Source organism: Megascapheus bottae, chromosome 6 (assembly GCF_031878675.1).
Source record: "Megascapheus bottae isolate mThoBot1 chromosome 6, mThoBot2.hap1, whole genome shotgun sequence".
Lineage (NCBI taxonomy): Eukaryota > Metazoa > Chordata > Mammalia > Rodentia > Geomyidae > Megascapheus > Megascapheus bottae.
The window spans coordinates 1,790,778-1,817,689 of NC_143514.1; the positions used below are offsets into that span (position 1 = coordinate 1,790,778).

The 26,912-nt window shown below is 52.0% G+C and overlaps 1 protein-coding gene across 1 annotated transcript; it reads left to right on the forward strand.

The window, feature by feature from the left end:
* On the forward strand, positions 1–22,267 carry Vangl1 (VANGL planar cell polarity protein 1). Its single transcript, XM_090334088.1, has 7 exons — positions 1–174; positions 6,069–6,201; positions 10,469–11,076; positions 16,765–16,898; positions 18,477–18,609; positions 19,049–19,283; positions 21,332–22,267. The coding sequence occupies exons 1-7, from the start codon at positions 104–106 to the stop codon at positions 21,590–21,592; spliced, it is 1,575 nt and encodes a 524-aa protein (XP_090190214.1). The 5' UTR covers positions 1–103; the 3' UTR covers positions 21,593–22,267.
* Positions 22,268–26,912: the final 4,645 nt, after the last annotated feature.

Sequence of the window (26,912 nt, forward strand, 5' to 3'; positions counted from 1 at the left end):
CCCACTCTGCTTCCCTGGCTCCCCGAGGCCCTTGACGCCAACAGGGACCACAGGCCACTACCAGAGGAAGACACGCTCCCTGGGGAAGAGGCCCTTCGTTGCTATGGATACGGAGTCCACCTACTCTGGGTACTCCTACTACTCAAGCCATTCCAAAAAGTCTCAACGACAGGGGTACGTAAGCGGAGAGGGGTCCATGACTCTGTTGGGTGGGGGGAGCGGATGAGGTGCCTGAAAGGCTAAGCCCTGATCTCCTGCATGAGGAGGAGGTACTACAGGGCAGCTGGCAGCTTTGAGGGTGACTACACCCCATTCCTGCTTTACAGCCACCATTGGTGTGGGTGCCTTCTGTTTCCCCCAGTTGCGTGGAACTGAAAGTCTCGCGGGAGGTACTTCTCACAGCTGTGCGGGAAATGTCAGTGGAAGTTAGAACCCCGGTGCTAAGGCATCGCTTTTCACTGACTCATTGGGCTTTGACCCACAGCCTGGCCCTTGTTCCCCACCTTGGACTCAAGTGTGCAGGCCTGGTTTGGATGAAGCCGATCTGGTGGCAGACATTGCCCCCCTCCCCCCCTCACCCCGTCACCTGGGGTGAACCCACCTCTAGGATGACAGGAGATGATGACACCACTGGCTGGGGCCACACCCTTCCCTGCAGGAGGTTAAGAGGATTTCAAGGTTCTGTGAGCTAACCAGCACCGAGAAGGAGGCCACCAAAACTCTGCCTGTGTTCCTGCTATTGATGTTCAGAGATACCCACTGTGCTGGCCACCGTAGCTCACACCTTTATAGGAAGCTGAGATCTGAGGATCACAGTTCAAAGCCAGCCTGGGCAGGAAAATCCATGAGACTCTTATCTCTAGGTAACTAGCAAAAAAAGTGGAGTTGTGGCTCACTGTGGTAGAATGCTAGCCTTGGTTGTTAAAGCTGAGTGAGTACTCGAGGCCCTGCACCCAAGCCCCAGTACCAGTTTTAAATATAAATAAATGACCCTGGCTTTAAAAAGAATCATAAATTAGCACCAGTGGGTGAATTTAACCAGGTTTGTTATATACTGCTAGAAACAACTGTTGTGAACTATTAACTCATTTTATGCTCCAGACTTCCTTCCTTCCCCACAAGCCTGGGTGGGATCTGGAGCTTAGGGGTGGCCTGCAGTGTTCTGAGCAGGAGCCAGCGAGCTGGGCCACTTCTGTATTTCACAGAGAGATCATTCCACACACTGATTTTCCAATGTCATCATGGGGACGTGAAGAGGCTGTAACTTTCCATGAAAGCACAGCAGAACTCACCTGTGCTGCAGGAGGTGGGACGGGGGGGGGGGGGGGAGGCAGTGGGACAAAGTGCCAAATGTGAATCAGGTGATCAGAGCAGCCTGAAGGGGACCAGCATGGGGAGGATCCTCAGCACAGTCCACCACCAGTTCTAGAACCAGCGTCAAGGTCAATTCCGGGTGGACTGCCTGGTGGAAGGAGAGCATAAGAGGTAGTGGGTTGTTTTGCTGGGGCCCGTGGAGGATGGAGTGGTCCTGGGAACAGGCCTGGCCACAGTGATAGCTTGTGTCATGTCCCGGGAAGGCTGCTCTGGCCCGGGCTCCATGGGCTTTGAATGAAGCGTGAGCGAGGGGAGAGGGACTCCTGTTCCCAGAGGACTCATGGAATGCAAGAACTCGATACACCTGCGGCCTGGAGACATTCTGGAGGCCCAGCCAGGCTCTCAGCAGACACGGGGAACTTTGACAACAGGCCCGTGGCCTGGTTTTATAATACCCTTGGTCTCCAAAGAGCGTCCTTGTTCATTGTGGGAGAGGGCCCCTCTGGCCTGGGCCGACCTCACCTCAGAGCGTTAGATGTCAATGTGACAGGGGCCTCTGGGGTTCCCAGAGGCATCACCCCCCCTCACACAAGTCCTGAAAGGCTGAAGCCAAGCGTGAACCTGGCTCTCCCGGCTTGTGCCTATAATCCTAGCTACTCAGGAGGCTGGGATCTGAGGGTCACAGTTTGAAGCCAGCTGAAGAAGATAAATCCATGGGATTTTTATCTCTAGCCAGCAAAAAGCCAGGAGTGAAGGTGTGGTTCAGGTGGCAAAGTGTCAGCCTGAAGTGAAAAAGCTAAGGGACAGTATCAGGACAGCACCCAGGCCCTGAGTTTTAGCCCCTCTGACACCCGCCATGTGTGCACACGCTACACACACACACACACACAGTAGTGGGATGTTGTGATCATCTTTTGCACATCGTGAAGAGAGGCTTGTGGAGCAAGATAGCTGCCTTTGGTGAAGGTGGAAGGTGGCTGAGCCCACTTGGCTTGCTTTCCCTTTGGAAGGGAGGGTGTGCCAGCATGCACAGTGAGGAGGGGCCAGCCTGTCCTGTGCGGCCCTCAGGAAGTCAGCCTGATGGTCAGCAGAGTGGACAGGCAGCGGGTGGGTGGCAGGGCAGGGAAGGGAAGGAACCGGTAATCGGTGGGGTCAGCTCTCCCTAAATAGAAACAGATAACACAGAAACAGGATGAATAATCTCTAGGAAACACTGATTATGCAGGCCCGGATGGGAGATCCGGGATGCTGGCTACAAGAGGGTACCTCTGCCTCCAGCACTGTCGTGCAGGTCCTTCCAGTGCCCCCACAGCTGAGGCAGGCCGCTGCTCCTGGGGGGCGGGTGGCCTGTGGAGATAGATGCAGAGACAATCAGAGCAACGCTGGTCCCCGCAAAGGCACATGGAGCCTGACCAGTTAGGCAGAACTGGAAAGACACAAGTGTGCATGTGTTTGTCATACCTAGTTCATAGCCCAGACTCACGTCTGTACTCTCAGACCGATTGTCTTTGGGGATAGACTGATTGTCTTTTGGGGATCCCTTGTAGAATAACTTGGTGGCTTGCGCTGTTCCTTGTGGTTACAGAATTTGGGGCCACAGAGGAGCATTTTGGTGGCCACACTGACTTAACTGCTCTGTGAACTGGAAACCCCTGGTTGGACCCTGGATGGCGATGGTGGCGTGTGCTAACACCGGGCTTCCACGCAGGGTCTGGGTGCTGTCCCTGAGCTTTTTCTCTAGAGGCTAATGCTCTGCCACTTGGCCATAGCTCCATTTTCAACTTGCCTGTTAATGGGTTATTAACCAGTAAGTGTCTCAGTGGATTTTCCCGTCCAAGCTGGCATCGAGTTGGGATTCCATGCAGGAGCAGCTGGCACCCAGCTCAGATGGCTGTCATTAAGAACCACATGTCTAGATGGCATGTGGTATCAGGTGTGCCACCCACTGCTCCCCACCCCTGCGCCATAACCAGTGGCTTCCATGGCAGGCACTGTGGCTGCCCATTTCCCTTGTACAGAAGGCTCCTGGCTCAGGCTACCCTTGTACACACAGCAGCTCACCCATTTACTTTGAAGCACTGCTGATAACAGTGTTTAGGGGGCACGCAGATGCCAGTGCTCTTGTTAGGGAGCCCCTGTGTTTCTCAGGGCACTGCCCGCTCAGGTGGGCTTCCTGGCATGCCTTTCAGACCTTTCCCACAGGCGCTGCTGGGGGTCTGGGATCATTTCCTGCTCCCCCCCAAGTGGGGAACAATGAAGCTGGGACCAGGAAGTTTGGGTTCCTGGTGTCCCCCAAACAGGGTCTTGTGGAGGGGGGGCACTCTGCTTAAATCTGCTCCCCAGCGCCTGCTGGTCTGACCAGGCTGTGAGTTCTGGGCTCGTCCAGGCTTCTTGAGTTCTCCCGTAGAAGGCCGTCACTTGCCTTCTCCGAGTTGTTACAGGCAGCTGCAGGACAGTTGTTGAACATCTGGGTGGTTGTGGGCTCTTCACGAGCGTGGTGGGGGAGGGGTGGGGGTGGAGGAGGTGCCCCCTCCTGCCCTCTGCTCTGGTGAGGTCAGAAAGCAGGAGGTGACACTCAGTGAAGGACTTGGATTTCCGGTGGAGCAAGTGCCGTCAGGGATCTGAACCGTGGCCTGTGAACAGAGGGGAGGGGAGGCAGGCACGGGGCCTGGCTGTTGATCACATAACTGAGGAAAATGGAAATGACCAGGCTAGGAGAGGGGGCGGCAGCCAGGAGACCTTGAGCTGGATAAGCAAGTCTAACTTGCTGTGCGGGTGGAGCCCGTGGGAGGTCTCCTCCCGACCTCCAGAGTTGGGGCACAGCTTGGCACGGCCTGAGATCGCACCCCAACCCTGGCACTCGAGCCTGGCTGCCTGTGTAGCCTCGGAGGCAGTCTTAGCTCTAGTGGTTTGACAGGCACAAAGTGGAAACATGGAAAATGCACTCTGTAAATTCTCTCCACTGGGGCGGGGGTGGGGGTGGGCTCAGGCTCAGGGTAGACATTTGCCTGGCAGGCTTGAAGGCCTGGGTTCCATCCCCATCCCCACCCAACCTCCAAAATCTTCTAACACTGTACCACTGAGGCTTGGAACAGAGGCCCCCAGTGACAACAGACTTGAATTCAGAGTCTCCCCTGCCACTTAAGACAATTTGGGAAGTCGTGTAAACTCTGTTCGCCTTAGTTTCCTCATCTAGAAGGTGGGCACAAGAAGGCTGGCATGCTGGGGCCATTATTAGGAATGAATGAAGCTAGTAAAAATACCTGTATTACATGCTGGTAAAGTACTAAGTACTGATATAGTACTCAATAGTGATCACTTAGTACTTAGTACTAGCGAAGTACTTGGTAAAGTGCACTAAAAATTGGGAATAGGGAAGATGTGCTGGGTGTTGTAAGTTGCATCTCTGGATTAAACAGCGGGACTCTGTTCAGTTGCCAGGTTGGAATGACACCAGACTTAAGCAGAACACGTCGTTTCTGGGCACGTGGAAGGGATTGCCTGCACTGGGCACCTCTCCGCAGCCAAGGAACCATCCAGTGTCTTTCTTGGGAGACTGGTGCCAGGAAGATACCTGCTGGACAGCAGATGGACAGGAGATACATGTGGAGGCCTGGGGTTCACATTTGTTGATTGCCTTTATTTACTCCGTGTGTGTGTGTGTGTGTGTGTGTGTGTGTGTGTGTGTGTGTGTGTGTGTGTGTGTGTGTGTTGGCACTGGGACATGAACTCAGGGCCTGGATGCTCTTCTTTATTTTTTTTTCCACTCAAAGTTGGTGCTCTACCACTTGAGCCACACTTCTGGCTTTTTGCTATTCTCTTGGATTTGTCAAATAGCTTTGAGCCACAGTCCTCAGATCTCAGCTTCCTGAATAGCTAGGATTATAGGTATGAGCCAATGGGCAGTTGGACTTGGTTTATAAACCATGCATGCCAGAAACCCTCTGTCTCCGTGGAGACCCTGGGTTGAGGAGGGCAGTGTGATTGGTGTCATGTAGTGGGCCCAGTCTGGCCCAAGTAGGCTGCAGCCAAGGGAACTTGAGGACCCTGGTCTCTGCAAGGCTTTACTGGGGCTGCAGGAGGCCCCAGCTCTGCTTCATCCCATAGGGACTTCTTGTGGATTGGGCCTCCAGACCACCCAGAGAGCTCACCTGGGGTACAGATCTGCATACACCTTCACACCCTTGTGTCATTTGTCTCCTGCTGTCTTTGTTTCTGTGGGGCCCTCCAAGGGCAGCTAGGACCTGCAGGAATGGCTTTTAATTTTGAACTTGAGAACAAAAATGATTCTCTGTCCTGGTTTAGAATTTCCTTTTTCTCTTCTTGTCCAAAAGTGAATGTCCCAGATATGTTTTTTTTAATTCTTATTTTTTGGTTAGACTAAAACTTACATATTATGCAGTATTGACCCAATTAAATTCGGTAGAAGAAGAATTTAGGTGAGCTAGAGATATACCTTAGCTACAAAAAGTCTGAAGTTTCCATTTAAAAACAACAAAAAAAAGATGTGATCACGATTATAGAGGAGGAGAAGGAATGGTGGTTGGGGGATGGCAGGAAGAAAAAAAAACCCAATAATGAGATAATAAAGATCAGGTGACCAGGTGACTTCTGGGTTGAAATGAGTATCAGTGCTCTGTGTCTGTGTGTGGCATTTTCCCAGATTCCACACAAAAATCTGCCATACATTTCGGTGAACTAGAGAATGCATTAACATGGCATAAGATGACAGATTTTTTTTTTTTCTTTTCCAGAGAAAGAACCAGAGAGAGACACAAATCACCCAGGAGTAAAGATGGCAGAGGGTCAGAAAAATCTGTCACCATCCAAGCTCCCCCTGGAGAGCCTCTGCTGGCAAATGACTGTACACAGACAGAGGAAGTGCAGGTAAGGACCCAGGCCCTGTGGACTGTGGGCACGCGGTGGCAGGCAGCCGTCCTCTCACAAACGTTTTCCTGTGTCTTGCTGCAGTAGGTTCTCGTGGGTTGGTAACCTTTATTTTCCTAGCACAGCAGTTAGCCTCTCTGTGGCCCGGCCGTTTCTTGTTGGTCTAAGGACAGCCTGTCTATCGGGGCGGGGTGGAGGTGGGGGCTTCTGCTCCCTGGAAGTAGGATTGCTTTGAGTGATTTGAAAGGAGCAGGGTGAAGAAGGGAAGTCACTGCCAGGATCTCTGGAGACCCCGGCTTAAAGACAGTCTCAAGCAGGAAGGAGAGAGAAGTTAGCCAGATGTGCAGCTCACATCTGTAATCTTAGCTACTCTGGAAACAAATCTGAGGACTGATGTCCAAGGCCATCTCTGGCAGGAAAGTCTGTGAGACTCCTATCTCCTAGTTAACCAGCAAAAAGCTGAAAGTGGAGCTTAGCTCAGGTAGTAGAGTACCAGCCTTGAGCAAAAAAGCTAAAAGACAGTACCCAGGCCCTGAGTTTAAACTCCAGTACTGACACCAAATGGGGGAAGAAGAAAAATTGGGAATTGGATGGTAGGATTTTAGGTGTAACTACCCAATTTAGAAATGTTGCCAGTTGTTGTTTTTTTTTTTTTTAATATTATGCAAGTTCTTCTTCTGGGTCCAACTCTGGGAGCTTCCTTGATTTAAATAAACATCTGAGCTCTCCCGAGAGCCATGTTTACATATCTCAGGAGCCTCCTGCACTGCAGACATGCCCAGCCTTGTCCCACAAAGCAAAGCATGCCTGTGCAGCATGAAGATACAGAGACACAGATAAACTGGTATCAGTCTATTACAACACACAGGTGGGCATCTGAACCACAAAGACAGACTGCTGCCCTACAGAGCACTTCACATGCTCCTGGGAACCGAAACTACATGAACAGATTTCTCTAGTACTTGTTTTTTACTGTTTGCCTTGGCTCTGGAAGGATGGGTGGATGGATGATGGGTGGGTGAACAGCTAGATGGAAGATGGATGATGAATGGATAATAGATGGACAGATGGATGATGGGGGAAGGATGGATGGATAGATGGATGAAGTGTAGATGATAAACGATGGACAGATGGACGGATGGATGGATGAGGGGTAGGTGGAGGATGAATGCATGGATGATGGAGAAAGGCTCGATGGAGGATGGATGGGGTCTCTCCTGGGAATGGTGTAACCCTTACGTGCCTCAGGTCTGCATCCTCTCATAAATCCAGGATGCTGGTGACTGGCCAGGAAGGTGTCGCTTACTGCATTTGCTTCTTCCTTGGCTGCTTTGGCATTGGTGCCACCAGGGCACGGGGAGGAGTGTCTGGAGGTTCTGGTGGCGAGGGCAGGCATAGCCTCCGTAGGCTTCCAGTTTCTTCATTGAAAATCTGAGGACTGGATTAGAGTTTCCATCCTTTTTATGCTGAAGGAGCTTGAGCTTTCTCCACATACACTTTTTAAACAAGAGATATGTATGACTTCTTCAAGTGGACAGCATATTTAGCAAGCAACTCTTCGGTAAGAATCATAATGATGGTGATTCACCCATGTAATGGGTGACTCACCCCTGTAATGCTAGCTGTGCAGGTGGCTGAGAGCTGAGGATCTCAATAAGAAGCCAGCCAGGGCAGGAAAGTCCATGAGACTCTTTAACTACAATCCTTGCCTTGAACAAAAAAGCCAAGTGAGATGGCGAGGCCCTGCGTTCAAGCCCCAGTACTGGTACAAAGAGATAGTGAATGACCAACTAACTGCATTGGGGTCAGCACAGAAAGACTTGTAATCCTTTCAGCACTGATTATCACCTGACTACCAGACTGGTACCAACAGAGTCCAGCAATGTCTCTACTAAGCCTATTACAAATACATGATTGTTGTTTGCCATTTGTAACTCACCCTGCATTAACAAGTTGTGTATCATTGAATGTATGGCTCTTGCTAATGTATTGATGTAGGTTTTTTTTTTCTTCTTTGAAAAAAATGACCTAAATTTATGAGTAATACAGCAGATTTTAAAGGTTTTAGCAGATGAACACACCATGTAACTTAAACTCCACAACATCGTCTTGGGTCTCCCTGCTCATCCCATAGCTGCCTTTTCTATCTCTGTGTGAGAACTTGTTATAATTAGAATCCTTTGATTTCTTTTTCTCCGTTCAGCAGGACTTTGGCCTTTGTCTGTGTGCCCATGTGTTTCAAGAGTTCATTTTTAAAACCTTTTGCTGAGTGATACTGAAGTGAATTTACCCCAGTTTGGAGCCCATCATGGTGGGGGTGGCTATGTATGAAGTTGTTCGGGAAGCTCTGGGACAGGTGTTTCATAGACATGTGCTTTCGTTAGCTTGAGGTAAAAGCTGGGAGCTGAATTTCTAGACCATCAGTGTATATTTAAATTTTTGTGAAATTCTCTCTCCTCCTAGACATCACCCAGCCATGCCTGAGAGTTCTGGTGGCTGCTGCCTGCTGTCTATAGTCAATGTGTGTGTGTGTGTGTGTGTGTGTGTGTGTGTGTCTGTGTGTGTGTGTGTGTCTGTGTGTCTGTGTCTGTCTGTGTCTGTCTGTCTGTCTGTGTCTGTGTCTGCGTATGCATGCTCCAGTCCTGGTACTTGAACTCCGTCTCACACTCTCACTTGTCTCTTTTACTCAAAGCTGAGCCATGCCTCCACTTGTGAATCTTTGGTGGTTGATTGTAGAGATAAGAGTCTTACAGGGGCCAGGAGTTTGGCCTAGTGGTAGAGTGCTTGCCTAGTGTGCATGAAGACCTGAGTTCAATTCCTGGGTACCACATATATAGAAAAAGCTGCAAGTTGGGCTGTGGTTCAAGTGGTAGAGCTCTAGCCTTGAGAAAGCCCAAGGATAATGTTCAGGCTCTGAGTTCAAGCCCCAGGACTGGCAAAAAAAAATTAAAAAAAAAAAAAAAGTCTTACAGACTTTCCTCCCCAGGCTGGCTTGGAACTTCTATCCTGAGACCTTCTGAGTAGCTATGATGACCGCATGAGGCGTTGGCACCTGGCTGTCTCTAGTAATTTCTCTAACCGTGTGTGATACTTCCCTTTTAAGATGAAGGTGTGTGTGTGTGTGTGTGTGTTTATCTGCTGAGACCTTTCCACATACTGTGCCTTTACAACCTACGTTTTCATAGATCATGTTGGTAGAATTACAGGAGTTGGGGTTATTCAGTTGTGAGAGGCCTACCTTGCCAACTTAGCTGTGGAATCAATTTTCCAAAGTAGATGTCTTTTTCCCCAATCTGGCAGCCACATCAGACTCTTTTTCTTCTGAGTTAACTCTGGTATACAAATCTCTGAGATCCAAATCCTCTTTGGATCCCTGTGGCTTTGCCATGTCTCCACGCTCTGTTGTGCCGTGAGAGTCACAGTTCACAGAGAAGCAGCCCAACCGTTTGAAATCTTAGCAACTAGACCTCGTTTAATGAATGTCCTCATTGTTCTGACTGCCCAAAAGTTTTGAAAGGGAGAGAAGCCAGCCTGCGTCCTCATGGCTACATTCCCAAACACTCGGGAGGTGGAGATCTGAGGAGCAGGATTTGAAACCAGCTCGGGTAGGAAAGTCTGTGAGACTCTTCTCTCCAGTTGATCAGCACAAAGCTAGAAGAGGAGGTATAGCTCCAGATGTGCCAGCCTTGAGCTGAAAAGCTCAAGGTCAGCATCCAGACCCTGAGTTCAAGCCCCAGTACCAGCACCAAAAAGAAAAGAGCTGCCATTATTTCAATACCCTTGGTGTTTAGTTTGTCTCAGAAGCAGGATTTAGAAAGAAGTTTTGAGCTGATCTCATGATGAATAGATTCTGGAGCTTGCTTAGCTTGCTCCCTGAGGAGTTTGGGGAGCAGAGCTGCTTGTAAAGTAGGTCTCAAAGGTGGCACAGGGTTTTGGGGGATGGCGCTTGTTGTGGCTGAGGGTGGATGTGTTCGGGAACCCAAAGCCTGTCTGTGCTCTCTGCCCTGCATGGCAGTGTTCTGCACATCTACAGGTAGGAGCCTCAGACCATGGCACACGTGGGAGGGTCTTGTGGGGGGTGGGGGGGTGCTGGCGGCGGGGCTGTGGCCTGCAGGGGGTGATGATCATTGAGACACCACGCTATGCCTGTGTGTTTGAAGAGGCAGATATGGAAGGTGGCTTAGGATCCCCGCAAAAACCTAAGCCCCCATCTTTCTAGACCACGTGCCTACCTGGGACCCCCCTTCACCGACCTCTGTCCCTGCAGGACGACAACTGGGGGGAGACCACCACGGCCATCACGGGCACGTCGGAGCACAGCCTTTCCCAGGAGGATATCGCCCGCATCGGCAAGGACCTGGAAGACAGCGTGGGGCTGGACTGTCGCCGCCACCTCGACCTGGCCCTGGCCGCCTTCCTGGGCCTCCTGGTCTTCCTCACGCCCGTGGCCTTCCTCCTGCTGCCGCCCCTGCTGTGGAGGGCCGAGCTCGAGCCCTGCGGCCCCATCTGCGAGGGCCTCTTCATCTCCATGGCCTTCAAGCTCTTCATCCTGCTCCTGGGCACCTGGGCGCTGTTCCTCCGCCGGCCGCGGGCCACCGTGCCCCGGCTCTTCATCTTCCGCGCCCTGCTCCTGATGCTCGTCTCCCTGTGCGTGGTCTCCTACTGGCTCTTCTACGGGGTCCGCATTCTGGACTCGCGGGACCGGAGCTACCAGGGCATCGTGCAGTACGCGGTCTCGCTCGTGGACACGCTCCTCTTCATCCACTACCTGGCCATTGTGCTGCTGGAGCTGCGGCAGCTGCAGCCCGCGTTCACCCTGCAGGTGCTCCGCTCCTCCGACGGCGAGGCCCGCGTCTACAGCCTGGGCCACCTGAGGTAAGGGGCGTCCTCGGGCAGAGAGGAGAGCCGGGACCCCCGCACAGCAGCCGCCGTGACACCCGGGGCGAGAGGCATGCATGCCTGTGTGTGTGTGCGGGTGGGTACGTGCATGTGTTTACATCCTCCTGTCGTGGCACTCTCAACAGAAGCCTGCCGATGCACGTGCTCAGCCACGTAAACTCATTGGCTTCTCCCAGTAGTGATGTGCCATGCGTGGCCGGGCCCCGGTGGCTCACGCTGTAATCCTAGCTACTCAGGAGGCTGAGATCTGAGGATCGAGTTTCCAGTCTGGGCAAGGAAAGTCCCTGAGATTCGTAACTCCAACTAACCACCAAAAACCCAGAAGTGGAGATGTGGCTCAAGTGGTAGAGCACCAGCTTCGAGAGAAGCTGCATTCAGCACAGTGCCCAGGCCCTGAGTTTAAGTCTCAGTATTGGTGTGCATGTGCATACACACACACACACACACACACACACACACACTTCACTCTGCCTCCTGGTGTGGGGGATAAATCTGGTCCAGACCTGGCCGTGGCTGGGCCAGAAATTGAACTCTGAAGCCCTTTTGTGATGTATAGGCATGGGGGTGGGGGGAGGTGTGGCTTGGCAGGGCAGCGGGGCCCCAGGCCCCAGGCCCTTCGTGGTCCTCCCAGGCCACCTCTTGCTCTATGCAGGCTTCGTGGCAGAGTAATTGTAGTCTTAGGCACCTGGTGGTGGAGAATTCTCTTGTTCCTGCATAAAAGGTGGTTTTATTGACTAGACTGAGCTATTTTTGAGTTAAGAAAAAAAATGCCCACTCTCTGGTCTTAGAGAAGACAGGATTCTTGAAAGCACTCATAAAAGGCACTTGCTGAGCCCTGCTTGGTGGCTGGAATTGAATCTAGGGCTTATTTGAAAGCTTGTAGAAATTTAAAAGGTTGCTGCCGCTGGAGTGAGGCACCGTAAATGCATTAAGACACGGCTGCCAGCACCTGCGTCACAGGGCTTTCACCTGACAGGTCTTAATTGACCCTACCCTGGTCAGAGCAGCTGGGGCCATGGGCTACCCTGATGAGGACCCAAGCAGACCCCAGCTCCGGGGCCTGCTCAGGGTCTTCAGAGCCTCCGCAGGTGCTGCAGCTGGCTTGCATACCATACACGCCCCACTGGTCACTCTTCCAGGTCCTACTTTTATGGTTGTTTGCTAATTTTTTCACAATCTTTCCAAAGACTAGTGGTGGGGATGGGCATAAACTCTCCAAGTGCTGGGATTACAGGCGTGTACAACCACACTTGGCTTTTTGATTGGGGAAGAAACTAAAAGGAACAAAGAGACCGATATAGACATTGAATTATTCAAATGACATGGAATTATTAATAACTTCTCAGTATTACAAGTTTTAAAGGGAAATATTGTGAATGTTGGGAAATAAATGCTAAGTCGTATAATTGAATCTGAGACATAGAAGCTCAAGAAAACTTGAACCATGAGCAATCACATTGTTTTATTTATGTATTTGTTTGATGTTTTTGGTTGGGAGGTCTTTATTAGGACATTGGTGCCGTCCTGGGCCTTTTCTATTCAAGGCTAACACTCTACCACTTAAAGCCATACCTCCACGTCTGGCTTTTTGGTAGTTCTTTGGAGAAAAGTGTTTGTTAGACTATTGCTCAGGCTGGCTTTGAACCTTGATCCTCCAGTCTCAGTCTCCTGAGTAGCGAGCATTATGGGCATATGCCACCAGTGCTTCGCCAAACACTGTCTTACTATGCGCCAGGTACATCATCAGTGCCCCAGCCTTCACAGCAGTCCTGTGGGGAGGGAGGAAACTGAGGCATCCTGTGTTAAGTGGATTGTGAAGGTGTATACTATTTGCCCTATTTGTAATTGTTGGGCCCAGGCTTTGAGCCCTGGCACACTGCTTCCACCACTGCCCTTGAGTAGAGGGTTCACATTGCTGCTGTGGAAACGCATGCATGAGCTCGCCAGCATGGCCCTGAGTGCTTACCATGTTCCGGGCCCGCCCTGTGCCGGGCGCCAGCTTTGGCTGTGTGCAGTCATGCCCACTGGACTCGGCTCAGAGCTGGAGTGGGCAGAGCAAATGCCCGGAGGTCAGCCCGATTCTTAGGACCACAGAGGTAGATTTCACACCTTTTCATCTTGTCCCCAAAGGTAGTGGCTTAACACAACCGCCATTCCACTTCCTGAGATTCTGTGTGTGGGTTTGGGCTGGGCTGGGAGGGTCTTCTCTAGCTCTTGCCTGTTCCCTGTGTGATTGCACTTGTGTGGCGGCCGAGCTTCACTTCTTCCACTTTGTCCAGGTGTTTTCTCACTATCTCTCTCTGTGCCCAGCATCTTAGTTGTAGCTACGTTGAATGGCAGCTGGGGGTGGTCAGGGGTCTGGGGCTGGCCGGGGCAGCCTGGCACAGCCTCCTGTGTGCTTATATGCGCAGTCATTCAGACAAAGAGTAAGAGTAAGAGCATTGAACATGGTGTTCTTGTGAAAGGTCAGCACGAATCCTTTGCTTTAGAAATGATCTTGGAGCTGGATGCTGGTGGCTCATGCCTGTAATCCCAGCTACTCAGGAGGCTGCGATCTGAGGGTCAAAGTTCAAAGCCAGCTTGGGCAGGAAAGTCTGGGGATTCTTATCTCCAACTCACTACCAAAAATCTAGAAGTGGAGCTATAGTTCAAGGTTAGAGCACTAACCTTGAGCACAAAAGCTCAAGGAGAGGGCCCAAGCCCTGAGTTCAAGCCCCAGGACCAACACACACAGTGATTCTCAAAATGGTTACTTTCCAAGCTGTGGAAGCTTGTGCCTGTGGCCTGTGGCATTACTGGGTTGGAGTGGATTGTGACACCCTGCATGTGTCCTCATGCCGTGTTGGGGGGGCTGAAGTCCTGATCGGGTTTGGAGATGGGACCATGAACAGACCAGTTGAGGTTGTGGTGAGATCTTAACCCAATTGAATTGGTGTCCTTACCCGGGAGCTCCAGCGAGCTTGCCGGCACACATGAGTGTGTGCGAGTGAGGTCATAGACACAAGGCCATTGGGAACCCAACCAGAGAGTTCTCACCAGGGGAGAAACCGATTTGAGCCTTCAGAAGAAAGAGACGCTGTGTTGTGTGAGCCACCGAGACTTGCACACTCCATGACAGGGCCACAGGCCCGGACAGGACGATGCCTCGCAGTAGTGATCTTTAACCTCTGGCCAGGAAACCATGGGCTCAGGAGGCACAGCTGGGCTGCCAGCAGATTGACAGAGGGTGCTGCCTCTCCCGGTTGCACCCTGGGTTTGTGGTTTAAAGGGAGGAACAAGGGAAGTTCATTTCACCACGGATCCTATCTTCTGTCTGAGTGGCATGGTACCAGATGAGCCGGGCCTTCCCTCCCTCCCCGTCCCCCACGTCCTTCCCCCACCCCATGTCAGCCCCTCTGCTCTGGGCATGTCCAAGCCATTGGCTGGGATGCTGGTGAGTGTTTTAAAATGACCATTCAGGGTTCATATTTACTACAACTGTGGTTTCGTACATACTTAACTTGAGAAGGAGGGGTGTTTTTTTAACTGGAGGAGCTGCTTTCCAATGAGGAGACTTCGCCAGGCCCACAGTGGGCAGGAGTGGGTGGGTGAGTGGAGAGGGAGGGTTTTGCCAACCGCCCTGCTGTGGGAGCTCTCCCAGGGTGGGCCCGGAGCTGCCGTTTGTGGTTTGGTGCTGTGGTGCCTCTTGGAAGTGGCCTTAATGAGAGCCCCAGGTGCCCGCACAAGGAGGCCCTGTGTTTGTTCAGCTGCCCCTGGCAGCAGCCCCCGTGCCGGGTCTATCCACAGCCACGCTGTTGCCCGGGGCGGGAGCTGGTGCCGATGCCATCCTCATCACTGTGGTGGAATGCCAGGTGGGCGCTCGCCCATGGCAGCTGTATGTCACTTGGTTCCTGGGATCGAAAGAGGCAGATCTCACTGAGACCCCTGCCCATGTGGACAGAGCGGTCTCCTCCGGACTGGAACTCAGGGCCTTAGGGTTTTCTGCTCAAGGCTGGTGCTCTACTACTTGAGCCTCACCTCCAGTCCCACTTTTCTTGTGCTTCCCAGGACGACATGTCATCGTTGTACATTAATGCAGGAATAGTTGGGAACACGGAGCGGGGCTGTGGGGCCCGGCCTGCTCAGTGAAGGACTCCCCGGTTGCTAAGGCATCTGTGTCCCCCTTGGAACTCTGGAATTGGATCTCCAGGCCTCCCATCTGCTGGCTTATCTTTGGCTCCTTGGTGATAACCCTACACCCCTGCTTAGTCTGGGGACCCGTAATGGGAGGCTTAAACTAGGAGAGTTACAGTCCCCAAAGACGGCTTTCTGATTGGTTGGCTTCCTCTCTTGTGTCTGGTAAAGTTCTGACACCAAGAATTTGCGGTCCTGGCTTATTTCCTCATTCCTTTGTCCTCACTTCCTCGTTCCTTTGTCTCTCCCTCCCCCATGTCCTTGTCAGGCAGGTTCTGGGGTACTAAGATATCTGCCCCAGGCTGTGTGGACTCCAGCTCCCTGCTTGTCTGTCTCCCCACCAGTCAGGACCCTGTCCCTGGGAAGGGGTGACTCCACCCTTGGGGACACTGCCCTCTTGCTCTTAAGGCTGGTGCTCTACCACTTGATCCATAGCTCCACTTCTGGCTTTTTTGTGGGTTAATTGGAGTACATGGAGATAAATTCTCATGGATATGACTGTCGGGGGCTGGATTTGAACCTCAGTCCTCAGATCTCAGCTTCCTGAGCCTCCGGTGCCTGGGTACATGCAGGTTCTTAAATATGAGAATGGCCAGCGTGCCCTGAGAGTTGGAATGACCAGTACTTTCACAGTGGGATGGCTCTTGACTGTCTTGGACTTGATCCACGTGGTTGATTCGATCTGCTTTCCCAGGCCACCTTCCCTCACCCCACATGGTGGTGATAATGAAGTCTTTACCGGTAGGTCTAGGAAGCACTGCCCTGCCTGCAGTGCTCAGGAGGGCAGCAGACTTGTGGACCTGTGGGAAACTCGTAAAGCAAGTGCTAGCGGGAGCTGGGCAGAGGGGGCCCTGAGTCTCTAGCCGGCAACCCCAGCACCACAGTGTTTGCTGTGTAGACCCCAGAACAATGCCTGCTGGACCCGAGTGGACATCCTCCTGAGAGTCCTGGCAGCCCCGCCTGCCGCTCCTCCCGCCCATCCTCTCCTCAGTCAGGAAAGTCAGTCCCCGCCAGAGCTCCAGCTTTCCTGTGGGATATGTGAGCCACTGTGGAAACCATGGTGCTTGGACATGTGTGTATGTGTGAGCGTGTGCACGCATGTGTGTGTGCATGTGCGCACGCGTGCCAGGACTGGGCCTTGAACTCAAGGCCTAGGTGCTATTCTTTAGCCTTTGCAAACTCAAGGCTGGCACTCTACCACTTGAGCCACACCTCCACCTCTGGCTTTTTGCTGGAAAACTGGAGATAGGAGTTTGACAGACCTTTCGTGTCTGAGCTGGCTCTGAACTGTGATGCTCAGATTTTAGTCAACAGAAAAACTAGGATTGCAGGGATTATAGGGGTGAGCCACATTCTCTCCCTGGAGACGTGTGTGTGTATGTGTGTCTCTGTCTTGTCTGTCTGTCTCTGTCTGTCGTCAGAAGAGCCCCCCCACATTCTAAACTTGTAGATTCCAAGAAGCTCTGCATTAATTTTGCCCTCTTTTCCCAGCATCCAGCAAGCAGCTCTGGTGGTTCTGGAAAATTACTACAAAGATTTCTCCATCTATAACCCGAACCTTTTAACAGCCTCCAAATCCCGAGCAGTCAAACACATGGCCGGCCTGAAAGTTTACGACGTGGACGGTAGGTGAATGAGACCACCTGGGGTCTTTTCTTAGCTCAGAGTTTCTTTTCTCCTTAAGGAGGCAAACATATTTTTCTGAAGGTTGTTGACTGACACTTTATTTTTGTGGGAATTTTTCTGATTGGAAACAATTGAGGCATAGTCTCTGATTCCTGCTGTGCTCACTTGCTATAAAAGCTACTTTAGGAGCTGGGCTCCAGGGGTCACACCTGTAATCCTAAAGTACTCGGGAGGCTGAGTTCTGAGAAAGGTGGTTCAAAGCCAGTGCAGGCAGGAAAATCTATGAGACTCTTTATCTCCAATTAACCACCAACAAGCTGGAAGTATGGCTCAAGTGGTAGAGTACCAGCTTTTAATGAGAAAGCCAAGGGAGATTGCAAAGCCCTGAGTTCCAGCCCCAGTAGCCGCAGAGAGAGAGAGACAGATGGAGAGACAGACAGAGGGAGAGAGGGAGACACTCATTAAGCCTGGAAATCTCAGTCGCTGTGGCATCTGGCATGCCACCTCCCAGTCCTGGCGAGGGGTGGCAGGAGGCCGCAGGCCCACGCTTGGTCTCTGAGTATCAGGTGGTGAAGATGGAGAAACAAGATACAGTGTCATGTCCCACGGGCACTGTGGCTCGGAACAGGAGCATTGCTGGCTCAGCAGGATTTCGCTGGCCGCTCAGCGGGCATGGCCGGTGACCCTGTCCTCCCTGGGGTTTCCAGGTATTTCACTTTGTGTATCAGATGTGAGTCTTGAAGGGGGGGCTCTGTATCACCAGTGATCTGACACCTTAGCAGATTTCTACTGGTGAAACCAAGTTACCCAAGAGACAGGTGTCCCACAGGCAACCTGACATTCTGCCAGGCCCTCCTGGCACATGGGGGAAGAAATGGCAGCTGGGGTGCACACCTGTAATCCTAGCTACTCAGGAGGCTGGGATGATCTGGAGGATTGGGGTTCAAAGTCAACCTAGACAGGAAAGTCCACGAAACTCTTATCTCCAAGTAGCCAGCAAAAAGCTGTGACTCAAGTGATAGAGCACCAGTCTAAGCTGAAAAAGCCAAGAGAGAGCATGAGGCCATGTGTTCAAGCCCCAGTACTGTCAGAAAACAGTAAAATAATTAAGTGGGCCATTCTGCATGTCCTTGGGGTTTCTCTACTAATTGTGGCCAGTGGCGTCCAGCCTAGCTTGTCCCATATGGTCATAGTATCAGTCCCCGGGCTTCCTCCTTCTTTCTTGGTCTTCCACCCCACACATTCTCTCACTGTTTCCTGACCTGTGACCTCCGAGCCGCCCCTGTGGCCAGGCTGGAGGTTTACGCAGCAGATGGTCAGTGACACTCGTGTCTCTGGGCCTCGTTCCTTGCTTGTCCTGTGCAGGTCTTTGCCCCGCCCCTCCCCATAGGGCTGGAGTTCTGGAAGGCCTGGCCTGGTTGTGTGACTGGGGACGTGGGTGCTGTACCTTCTGGGAGGTCACCCGAGGCCCCTGTGCACAGCTCAGCATGGCAGTGGGGCCTGGGAGACGCTGTGTCCTCAGCTGTGTCTCCGCCATTGGCATTAAAATTGTCCCCTCTGCTCTTTTCTCCCAACAGGCCCTGCGAACAACACGGCGGGCCAGTCCCGGGCCATCATTGCAGCGGCTGCCCGGCGCAGGGACTCCAGCCACAACCAGCTGTACTACGAGGAGGCGGAGCACGAGCGGCGGGTGAAGAAGCGGAGAGCGAGGCACGGCCCTTTCTTTTCTTTCTGTGTTGTGCCTGCCCAGGGCAGGGGTGCTGTCAAGGCTGATACTCTACCACTTTGAGCCACAGCTCCGTTTCCAGTATTCTGGTGGTCGACGGGAGCTGAGAATCTCATGACTTTGCTGCTTGGGCTGGCCTTGAAATCCAGTCCTCAGATCTCAGCCTCCCGAGTAGCTGGGATTCCAGGCGTGAGCTACCGGCTCTGGCTCATCTTCCCTCTTGTGCCTGCTCTTCTCTTCTTTGTTCCCTGTCCCCAGCTCTTGGTCAGCCGTCATGGCTAGGAGCAGCGAGGCAGCCTTGGGCAGGTTGGTGGTGGAGCAGGCCATGGCAGAAAGGGCAGGCGGCCCTCTGCGACCTGCAAGGTTCGCTCTCCAGCCAGGCCCTGGGGTGGGCATCGCGTTGATGGGTGTTTATCCCTCCAGGCTGGTGGTGGCCGTGGAAGAGGCCTTCCTGCACATCCAGCGTCTCCAGGCGGAGGAACAGCAGAAGGCCCCAGGGGAGGTGCTGGACCCCCGGGAAGCAGCACAGGCTATCTTCCCGTCCATGGCACGGGCGCTGCAGAAGTACCTGCGCACCACGCGCCAACAGCACTACCACAGCATGGAAGGCATCCTCCAGCACCTGGCCTTCTGCATCACCCACAGCATGTCCCCCAAGGTGTGTGGGCCCCTCCTGTCCCAAGCACCCCTGCCCCCTGGGCCCAGCGGGCGGGATTGTCTCCCCAAGGGAAGTGCTCAGAACGAGGAGCGTTCGGGCTTATAATGAGGGAGACCCCATCTACATGTGTGACACGCTAGCTCTTTCCATATCCCCCATCCACAGAGCCTGGAGGCTGTTTTTACACAATATTCCCAGGACTCGTGCATGGGGTAGTTTGTTATTGTGTGGCATTGAACGTTAGACTACGGACATTGTGTTCATGCTCAAAAAAAAGTTTCAGGGTTTGGAGCATTTTTTTCATTTGGGGATTTACAGGTGTTAAAGTAGAATGGGAAGGATAAGTCACAGGCTGTTCCTCTGAAACCCCTACGGATAGAGTTAGTGATTCTTCCACGTTTCCTATCACAGTGGTGCAAGTATCACTGCAGTGCAGTTGTTTTTGAATGTGGCTCTCAGAGGACTCTGGATTCCAGCAGGGGAAGGAATTCTACCTGGACTTATTGTAGAGTGATGATTAGAACTTAGACGAACAGCTAAATTTTTCTGTGTGTATGTGTATATACGTACTGGAGCTCGAACTCAAGGCCCAGGTACAGTCTTAACATTTCTCTCAAGGTTAGAACTCTGCCACCACTTCTGGTTTTTTGCTGGTTAATTGGAGATAAGAATCCCATAGACTTCAGAGAGCAGCCGATTCAAATCCTGGCTCTATCACTGAATTGTCTGGTGTTGCAAACATGCTGCTATGTAACTGCTTCCCTCTTTGACAGTAGAGTGTTACTTTGTACATAACTCGTGCAAGCCAGTATGGCTTAGTGTTTGTGTGGAATGTGTACCCACATGTAATATGCATTGGCTTTTCACGATAGAGACTGTGTTTAGGGACTGTATAAGGACATTGTCTGTCCTGCTGGCCTTTGGGAACTAATGGAAAAGTTATTCTTCCTCACCTCCTCTCCTGAGGGTTCCACATCTGGAAATCCCAAGCAATAAATAGTCGGTGGGGGAAAAAAGCCACATACAGTCTTCTCTTGTCACTGCTGGGGGACAATGCGGTGTCAGGTGTATTTGCGTGGTGCTCTTGCTGTGTTGGGCACTGAGTAACCTAGATGTGGACTGCCCGCCTGCGCACACAGCGCCCCCTGCTGGGCCCCAGGCGCGCAGGGCCTCCTGAGCCAACCGGAGCTTGTCAGCCACCCCAAAGAAAAATGCAGTGACCTTCACCCCAGAAGGTCAGAAGGATGCAGCGGAGTCCCGACGAGCTGGAACACAGGACGAGTAGGGTGGATGCTGGTCTGGCTGTCGCTTGGCTTAGCCAGGGATGAAGTCAGTCCAACATAAAAATAACCATTGCTCACACCGAGAGCTGGTGGCTCTCTGACTCCTCAGGAAGCTGGTTCTAAGGTTCAAGGTTTGAAGGCAACCGAAGCCAAGTCGGGGAGACTCTTTGATTAACCAGTAGAACTCTAGAAGTAGAGCAGAAAAACCTAAGTGAGCCTCGAGACCCTGCACTTAAGCCCCAGGACCAATGTACATGCGAATACAAGAAATAAGAAACCGGGACTGGGATTGTGGCCTAGTGGTAGAGTGCTTGCCTAGCATGCACAGAGCTCTGGGTTCAATTCCTCAGTACCACATACATAGAAAAAGGCAGAAGTGGTGCTGTGGCTCAAGTGAGAAAACCGAAAGACTGTGCTTAGGCCCTGAGTTCCAGCCCCAGGACTGGCAAAAAAAAAAATTGCTCGTGCCAACCCCACATGCCACGGGGGATGTGAGTGCTTTCTGGAAGCCGGCCTCTACCCTTGCCCCAACCCTTCGAGCCACAGAGGCAGCACATGTGTCTGTGTATTCAGCTGGCTTTTCCTGAGTGCCCCCTGGGCCTGGGCTTCCCCAGCCACCCAGGAGTTCCCAGTGAGGCCCAAGTCCCCAGGGGACTCGAGGGCCCCTGGCACACATCAATACCAGCCACCCCATCCTCAGCCCTGGGCCCACCACAGGATGCGGGGGTTCTGTGCCTTCTCCTAAGCCGGTCTCTCTGCTTCTAGGCGTTTCTAGAACGATACCTCAGCGCGGGCCCCACACTGCAGTACGACAGGGACCGCTGGCTGGCGACACAGTGGAGACTAGTCAGCGAAGAGGCCGTGACGAGCGGGCTGCGGGACGGGATTGTGTTTGTCCTCAAGTGCCTGGACTTCAGCCTGGTGGTCAGCGTGCGGGAGATGCCCTTCACTGTCCTCTCCGAGGAGTTCGTGGACCCCAAGTCCCACAGGTTTGTCCTTCGCTTGCAGTCGGAGACATCGGTCTAGAACGTCTGCGTTTGTGGCTTTATTTCAAAAGAAGCAGCAGCAGGAGAGTACGCACAGAGCTGTGTCTATCCAGAGGGGCCTTTCTGGTTTTGAATAAGTTCTTTGTGGACTGAAGCTGGCAGTGACAGCATACCTGTGTGTGCCCGCACTTTACTTGAAGGAAGAGGAGGTGGCCGCCACTGGACACAGCCCCCCGAGGCTCTTGGGGCTTTTTTGTGGATGGCACATTTCAAGAAGCTCTTCCCAGAGTTCCTGGGACAGCTGTCAACCAAAGCGGAGCTGCTGCTGCCAGCAGGGAACCCACACACCCCCCCCTCCTAATCATCCCCCGACCCCCAGCTCATTCCTATGACAGCTGGCAGGCAGAGCAGGAGCTGCTGCGGGAAGCCCCGCCCCCACCAGCACCCCCCCATCTCCTTCCTATGATAGCTGTCAATCAAAGTGAAGCTGCTATGGGGAGCCCCGCCCCCACCCAGCACCACCACTCTGGTTCATCTCTGACCCATTGTGAAGGGACTCTGCCTTTACTTAGCTTCAAGACACCAAACACTACATCCATGCATGTGGGGGGGGGGGTGCATGGACTGTGCCTCCCCTCTGTGTGTGTGGGCACACATGCAAATGTGCCCCTCCCTTAGGAGGAGCAGTGGGTAAGGGCTCAGGGCTGCCTGCCTTGTCTTTGCTCTTTGTTGCCTTATATCCTCTGAGAAAGAGGTTTTGGCCAACCTGTGAGCCGCTTCATTTGATGGGGAGCTAAATCCTGGCCCTCTCTGCTCCTGGTCCTCTGCTGGCCAAGGCCCTCAGTCCTTCCTGAGTCCTGGGATTGCCCAGCACTGGCCTGGCCTAGCTATGGCTCAGCTTGCTCCTGTGCTCCACACCAGCCACGCACTCCACACCAAGAGTGGGGTGCCACTCGGAGCCCGGGGAATCGAGATCTAATCAAGCGCAAGCCCTGCCAGGCAATCTGGCGAGGCCGTCCTCTCCTGCCTGTCCCCAGCCCTCCTCTTCCACTGTATGCCTTGCCCTCAGGTATGCTCACATCGGGAGGGAGTAGGAGCCGAGGGCCTGGTCCAGAATGTTCCTTCTCCAACCCGATTTTAGAAACAGCTGGAGTTGAGCAGAGGAGCCTCCTAAGCAGGGCCTGCTACACCTTGCCCCTGCTGTCTGGGACTCAGTTTACCCTCCTGTGTCTGCAGCAGGCCTTTCCTGGGGAAGAGGAGGGGGAGGCCCCCCCACAGGGCTGTCCACTGCTGGGTGGCGGGGGGTCATTGTTTTAAGTCAAAACTGGCCTTGGAGGTATGTAATGCACCTGGACCTGGAAAAGGCGGCCTTATTCTTGAGTCTGAATCCTCCTGTGCCAAGAAATAAATTGGAGAAGGGGGGGTGACCTTTGGGAGGGGTGGGCTGAGGTTTTCTGAGTCTGTGTTTATACAAGCAGACCCCGTAGCCATGGTGCTTTTGTCTCCAGGTCCCTTCACACTGGACGTTCCTTATGGTATCTTTCTCAGGAAATATTTTAGAGAGGGCAGAGGATTCTTGGTATGTGTGAGACTTAGGGTGCAGGGGGAGGAAGTCCCAAGGGAGCTGTGTGACTCTGGGTGTCACCAGCAATCGTGACAGTCTTGCTGGGCTCATTTGCTTTCTCCATCAGGGAGAAGAAAAACTAAAGAATGCATTCTCTCATTCTCTCTCTCCTTCTCTCCCTCTTCCTTTCTCCTTCTTTCCCTCCCCATTTCTCCCTATACCTGTCTCTCCCTCCTTTCCTCTTCTCTTCCTCCCTCCCTGTCTTTCTCTACCCTCCCCATCAGAGTGTCATTCCTGAGATCATTCTGTTTTAGATTATTGATTTTTTTACACTAATTTTATAGTGAGTCCCCAAAGACAATGCAGGATCCTTGTAAAGCCTTTGCACTTTGAACCCTTAATAAATGGAAACTGGGGGGGGGGGGGGCGGGGGTCAGGCCTCATAGACTGTGCTGACATTTGAACACAAGGAATCTCTAGTTCAGTTCTTAGACCCAGGAGCTTGTGCCCTAAGGCCTGGTAGTTTCCTTTGCAGGAGCTAGGATTTCATTTACTGCAAATGTTTTGTACAGTTTTCTCTAACTTCGGACCTAAGATATAAAAATTGTAACGTTAAATGAGAGCAAGGAGCTTGCTAAGGAGTGTGGGTCTCAGATTGCTGTTGCCTTGCCTGGCAGTGTTTGAACCAGTAGATAAATTTTGTGTAGAATGTATGATATGTTTGTGTGTGTGAGTGTGTGTATGTGTGTGTATAAATGTTTTAATAGTCCATGAACTGAATGTTAAAGTCTGCCTTATGGGAGAGAGAAGAGAGTTTAAGATTATACGTCTTATCCATCCAGAGCATCGATGCAGAAAATGGATTTTTCGCTAAAGCTCATGAGGCAGAGCCTGGAAAAAGTGCTTCACCTGTTACCTCTCCCCTTTACTAGCTACCATCTCCCCTTCTCCCTTTCTGTCCCATTATAAAGAGCAGTAGATGGCTCTGTGTGCTATGTTCAAGAGCTTGAGGCTTCTCCCTCTCTTTTTTTCCCTCCCTGTACTAGGGCTAGAACTCAGAGCCTAGGCCTTATCCCTGAGCTTTTTCACTCAAGGCTGGAGCTCTACTAGTTGAGCCATGGACAGCTCCCTTCGGACTTTTGTGCTAGTTAACTGGAGATGAGAGTTTCGTGGACTTTGCTGCTGGCTGGCTTTGCACTATGAACCTCAGATCCCAGTGCCTGGCTTTGAGGCTTCTTTTGAAAGGGGAGACAGGTGGAGAGGCAGCAGGTGCCCTCGGCGCCCCTCTGTTATCCATGCACGGGGGGCTTTGATTCTGTTTGCCTCTGTGCACAGGTGAGCTAGCGGACCACTGACACCTCTTGCTCCTCCCATTGGCTGAGCACTGAGACCCAAACTCCCAGGGAAGCTCCCAGATCTGGAGTCCTGCTGTGCCCCTTCCTGCCAGGGTCTGGCACTCCCCATTCCCGTCACCACATAGCCATGCGTGGTCCCTGTGCAGTGCAGTGTGGATGCCCCGCTGGGCAGGTGGACAGGCAGACAGGTAAGCCCGCGTTCCCTGGCCTGATGGGATGCCTCCGCCAGCCCTTGTAAGCACGCATGTGGCTAAGTGGTGAGTGATCGTTCCTGATGGCACCCAGCCTTTGCAAGGCTACTCTAAAGCCACTTCTTTTTCTCTCCCCAAATTATTCTTCCCATGGGTAAAGGGCGTTAGCACCATGGCATGCACTGGAGAGACTCTTCCACCTGCTCCTACCACTCAATGCCTTGCTTTAGGACCGTATGACCTAAAACCAGCAAAAGAGAGACAAAGAAAGGGCAAGCACTCAAAGCTTCACCACCCTGGAAGCCTTATTGTCAATTTTTAAAATACAGTTTACTAAGAGGAAAAAAAAAAAGATTGGTTACTTAAAGGAGCACAGAAATGTTACATATTTATTTTAAAAGTCCTACAGTACTCACCCTGCTGTTCTAAAGCAAATGTTAAGTATTTCTTTGTAGTGTTTGTTCTTTTTTCCCACCCAGATTTTGTTACTTAGAACAACAAGTCATTACTGTGAATTTACTACAGTGTAACCTTGTTCTAGCCCTGTATAAATAAAAGATGGATTTTTGTTAAGGTCATAGTGTGGTGCTTTTACGCAGTACAGTGGTGGAACAGGTCCAGTCAAACCACTTAGGATGTGAAGAAAATTTGATTTTGGACATTTTGGCAAAATACTTTTGGTAACAGAAAAATGGAAGGGTGCTAACGTTTTATCAGGCATTATGCATAATATGCATTCTACATAGCCTTGTAACTGACACATTCTTTGTTAGGTAAAAATGATTTCCGTTTTACATCTAAGAAAAAAGGAAGATGGGGCCAAGAGTTTGGCCTAGTGGTAGAGTGGTTACCTGGCATACACGAAGCACTGGGTTCGATTCCTCGGTACCACATGCACAGAAAAAGCCAGAAGTGGTGCTGTGGCTCAAGTGGTATGGAGCACTAGCCTTGAGAAAGTCCAAGGACAGTGCCCAGGCCTTGAGTTCAAGCCCCAGGACTGGCAAAAAAAAGAAAAGAAAAAAAAGATCAGGCTCATCCCTATCATCCAAATTACTTAGGAGGCTGATATCTGAGGATTGTGGTTCAAAGCCAGCCTGGGCTCGAAAGGCTGTGAGACTCATCTCCAGTTAATCACCAAAAAGCCAAGTGGCCCCAGTTCATGCCCTGGCACAAAAAGAAAACTGGAAGATCAGAGAGGGCACACTGTGCCCACACAGCACGTGGAACTTCAGGCCAAATGTCTGGCCCTCAGCACACTGACCATGAAGCAGGCCCCAAATGGAATGTCCTTTATGGGTGGGAGGAGGGGCTGGAGACAACCCCCAGTCAGAGCCTGAGGTACTGGAAGCCCTGCTTTCTCTTCAGAGAAAGAAAGTGGGCCCCTGGGAAGCCTCTCTATGGAGCTGGCAGAAAGGCCTGCCCACCCCTTCAATGGGGCCCCTGGGTCTGGCCTCGCCCCTCTCATCTGATGTGGCCCCACCCTCTCCGCTGGTAGAGTCCAGCACCAGAATCCAGGGGCTGTGGACTGAATTGTTTCCCTCCCGATTCATGCTAAAGCACAAATAACAGCATGACTATTTGGATAGAAAGCCTTGAAGGCCCTAAGTAAAGTTAGATGAAGTCACAGGGGTGGGGCCTTATCTGACAGGACTGGTGTCTTCATAAGAGGAGACCACGGTGCTTTGTCTCCCTTTTACTCTCCTCTTTCTTTTCTCCTCTCCCTCCCCCTTCTCCTCCTCCTGCCTTCTCCTCCTCTCCCTCTCTCTCCAACTTCTCAATTTTCACTAAGACAATGCTCAAAAAGTAATGTACTCTCTACCTTATGAATGTAACTATAACCCCTCTGTCCATCACCCTGACAATAAAGTAAAATTTAAAACATAAAAAGAAAAGGCCACATCTGAAGGAAGGGGGACAGGAGTGCACACATCAGGAGCCAACCCAGCTGGCAACTTGGTCTCCAACTTCTGGCTCTAGATCCGTGAGAAAACTTCTTCTGAACCAGGCACTGTTGACTCACGCCTATAATCCTAGCTACCCGGGAGGCTGAGGTCTGAGGATTGCGGTTCAAAGCCAGCTTGGGCACAAAAGTCCCTGAGACACTTATCTCCAATGAACCACTAGAAAACCGGAAGTGGTGTTACAGCTCGATGGATAGAGCACAAGCCTTGAGCCGAAGAGCTCGGGGGCAGCTTCTAGGCCCACAGTTCAAGGCCCATGACTGGCCAAAAAATAAACAATAGAACTACT